The sequence below is a fragment of the Pithys albifrons genome, chromosome 25, assembly GCF_047495875.1.
Source record: "Pithys albifrons albifrons isolate INPA30051 chromosome 25, PitAlb_v1, whole genome shotgun sequence".
Taxonomy (NCBI): domain Eukaryota; kingdom Metazoa; phylum Chordata; class Aves; order Passeriformes; family Thamnophilidae; genus Pithys; species Pithys albifrons.
In genome coordinates, this window is record NC_092482.1 from 2,784,035 (window position 1) to 2,787,633 (window position 3,599).

The 3,599-nt window shown below is 65.3% G+C and overlaps 1 protein-coding gene across 1 annotated transcript; it reads left to right on the forward strand.

The window, feature by feature from the left end:
- Positions 1-321: 321 nt before the first annotated feature.
- Positions 322-2,938, forward strand: NXPH3 (neurexophilin 3). The gene is made up of 2 exons (XM_071577472.1): positions 322-423; positions 2,204-2,938. Exons 1-2 carry the CDS (start codon positions 367-369, stop codon positions 2,936-2,938), a joined length of 792 nt encoding a protein of 263 aa, XP_071433573.1. The 5' UTR covers positions 322-366.
- Positions 2,939-3,599: the final 661 nt, after the last annotated feature.

Consider the following 3,599-nt stretch of genomic DNA (forward strand, 5'->3'; position numbering starts at 1 on the left):
CAGGGGATGGAGCGGAGTTTCACTGAGACTCGGAGGAGGCAGCGAGGAGCAGGCGGAGGAGCAGAGGGGCAGGGAGGGGGCAGAGGGGCAGGGAGAGGGGCACAAGGACGAGCAGCAGCGGCAGGTGAAGCCTCTTCCCCCGCCCGGACCGGCACAGCGGGGCGGGAGCAGCCGGAGCCACCATGGGCCGGGGGGGGCCGTAGGAACCCGCCTGTGCACGGGGACACCCCTTTCCCCTCGCTGACGTCCCTCGCTTAAAAAGAAGGGAGGGAAAATAACAAAAAAAAACCCAACCCAAAGCCGACAAAGCCACCCAAACCCTCCCGAAACCGGAGGCACGGAGAAGGCGGCGGCACCGGCTGGAAAATGCATCTTGCTCGGAGCTGCATCTTCCTGCTCATCCAGGGGGGCATCTCGCTGCTGGTGAGCGCTGGGGAGGGGAGGGAGGGGAGGGGAGGGGAGGGAGGGAAGGGAGGCTGCAGGGACCGGGGGGTCGCGCTGCCGAAGGGACGGGGGTTGTTGACAGCCAGTGCCAATCCCCAAATCCATCCGTCCATCCCTCCCCATCCCCTGGAAAAAAACAAGCGTCTCAAAACTTCTGCTATTTCGCAGCCGCGTTCGGGCAGAGCTGGGGGGGAGAAACCTCCCGATCACCCCAAAAATCTGCCCTCCCCGCAGCCCAGCATGGCAGTCCTGGCCCACCCCTGGGCACGGCTGGGGCACGGCTGGGGCACAGGCCGGCTCCAACCTCCTCTGCTTCCCGCTGCCTCCTCTGCCGGGGCAGCCCTTGTTGGCACCGCGGGGGGCACCGGGGGGTTCTCTCGGCCCGTGGGGTGCAGCCCTTGCCTCCTGCCCTGGCACCCCCAGCCCCTGGATGGGGTTATTTTGGGGTCCCAACCGGCTGCAGAAGCGGAGTTGGCAGAGGAGCCCAAGGGCATCACCCCAGGGGCAGAACTCAGCGCTGGCTCTGCTGTCCCCTCACCCTGTCCCTGCCCTCCGAGTGTCCCCGACCCATGGCAGGGTCTGGAGGTTGGAAGAGGGGTCCATGTGAAGGTCACAAGGTGGGCACCCTCTGCCTGGAGTCCCCAGGGATGCCCCAGGTGCCAGTGCCCTGTGCTGAGGTGGCACAGCCAGGCTGCACCAGTGTGAGCAAACTGGCCCCGTTCCAGCTGCTTTCCCCCATTCCTGAGCATCCCTGGGGAATGAGGGCACGGGAAGCCACGGCCAGAGGGGAGGCAGAGGGAACAGAGGGAAGGGAAGTGAGGAGAGGGGGTGGCCGGGGAAGGGGTGGGCAGGGGAAGGGGTGGCTGGTGAAGGGGTGGCCGGGGAAGGGGTGGCCGGGGAAGGGGTGGCCGGGGAAGGGGTGGGCAGGGAAGGGGTGGGCAGGGAAGGGGTGGGCAGGGAAGGGGTGTCTGGGGAAGGGGTGGCCGGGGAAGGGGTGGCCGGGGAAGGGGTGGGCAGGGAAGGGGTGGGCAGGGAAGGGGTGGGCAGGGAAGGGGTGTCTGGTGAAGGGGTGGCCGGGGAAGGGGTGGGCAGGGAAGGGGTGGCTGGGGAAGGGATGTCTGGGGAAGGGGTGGCCGGGGAAGGGGTGGCCGGGGAAGGGGTGGCTGGAGAAGTGGTGACTGGGGAAGGGGTGGCTGGGGAAGGGGTGGCTGGGGAAGGGGTGGCTGGAGAAGGGGTGGCTGGGGAAGGGGTGGCTGGGGAAGGGGTGGCTGGTGAAGGGGTGGCCGGGGAAGGGGTGTCTGGGGAAGGGGTTCCTGGGGAAGGGGTGGCCGGGGAAGGGGTGGCTGGGGAAGGGGTGGCTGGGGAAGGGGTGGCTGGTGAAGGGGTGGCCGGGGAAGGGGTGGCTGGTGAAGGGGTGGCCGGGGAAGGGGTGTCTGGGGAAGGGGTTCCTGGGGAAGGGGTGGCCAGGGAAGGGGTGGCTGGTGAAGGGGTGGCCGGGGAAGGGGTGGCCGGTGAAGGGGTGGCCGGGAAGGGGTGGGCAGGGAAGGGGTGTCTGGGGAAGGAGTGTCTGGGGAAGGGGTGGCCGGTGAAGGGGTGGCTGGGGAAGGGGTGGCAGGAGAAGGGGTGGCTGGTGAAGGGGTGTCTGGGGAAGGGGTGTCCAGGGAAGGGGTGGCTGGGGAAGGGGTGGCCCCGGAGAACGAGGCTGGGCAGGGGTCAGGCCCCACCACCTTCTCTCACGCTCCACCCTCCCTGTGCCCAGGTGCTCTGTGGTGCAGAAGATCCAGGGAAAGGTGCAGAGCAGCCTGAACCCCAGAGCCAGCAGAGAGCCCCAGTGCAGAAGATCAGGGAGCTGCTGTCCCCAAAGCCCCTCCTGACCCCAACCCTGCTGCAGAACATGACCCTCCTGGAGCTGCTGAGCAGCTCACGGGAATTGTTGGATATCCTGGAGAACCCCTCGGAGCGGGACCACCACACCCCACACCCCAGGGCACAGAGGGACTTGGGGCCACCCTCGGGCAAGCTGAAAAAAATCTTTGGCTGGGGGGACTTCTACTCCAACATCAAGACAGTGAAGCTGAACCTGCTGATCACGGGGAAGGTGGTGGATCACGGCAATGGCACCGTCAACGTGTTCTTCCAGCACAACTCCACGGGGCACGGGAACATCTCTGTGAGCCTCGTGCCCCCCACCAAGGCCGTGGAGTTCGACCTGGAGCAGCAGATCTTCATCGAGGCCAAGGAGTCCAAGGTGTTCAACTGCCGCGTGGAGTACGAGAAGGTGGATCGTGCCCAGAAGACCTCCCTGTGCACCTACGACCCTGCCAAGACCTGCTACCACGAGCACACCCAAAGCCACGTGTCCTGGGTGTGCTCCAAGCCCTTCAAAGTCATCTGCATCTACATCACCTTCTACAGCACAGACTACAGGCTGGTGCAGAAGGTGTGCCCCGACTACAACTACCACAGCGACGTGCCCTATTTCCCGTCAGGGTGACGCTGCCAAGGGATGGCCCAGTGACAGGAGGGCACTGGGGGGTGGGGGGAGGGATGGGCATGGCTTTGTAGGCAGAGGTGGTCCCAAGAAACATGGAAGCAAGAGGAGGATTTTCCATTTTCCCCACTGTCAAGAGGAGGAATTGCAGGCTGTGGGTACCTGGCCTGGATCTGTGGTCTTTGGGGACACCGAAGTGAGGGCTGAATTTAGGAGATGGAAAATAGGACATGAAGCCACAAGCAGGACTTGGATTTCTCAGTGCAATAATGGATTTACCTGGATCTGGGCCACGTGGGCCAAAAAAGGTCGGTGACCCCTGGCAGAGGGGGCTCCAGAGGGTGGGTCCCATGGCCTGGAGCTGGGGAAGAAGGACCTCAGGGTGGGGAGGAGGCACCTGATTCCCCCCATGGCCGTGGGGCATCCGTGGGCAGCCACCTCATCTCCCCAGGCTGAGTCCTACAGGAGTTGGGGATGAGTTTTCCCACCACTGCTGGGATGGAAACGGAGCCAGGATGGGCTGAAAGGACCTTCCCAGGGTGCCAGCCCAGCCCTGCTCACCCTGGGCACTGGGCACGGGGCGGGTTCGGGGGCTTGGCACTGGATCCCTGGGCAGAGAGAGATGCTGTGGGGCCTGTCAGGGCTGCTGACACAGAGTGTGATT

Excerpts from the sequence above, each read along its gene's own strand:
- NXPH3 (XM_071577472.1), top strand. The coding sequence starts at position 367 with ATGCATCTTGCTCGGAGCTGCATCTTCCTGCTCATCCAGGGGGGCATC. Across the intron at positions 424-2,203 it reads AGGGGGGCATCTCGCTGCTG|GTGCTCTGTGGTGCAGAAGA; the intron begins GTGAGCGCTGGG and ends CCCTGTGCCCAG.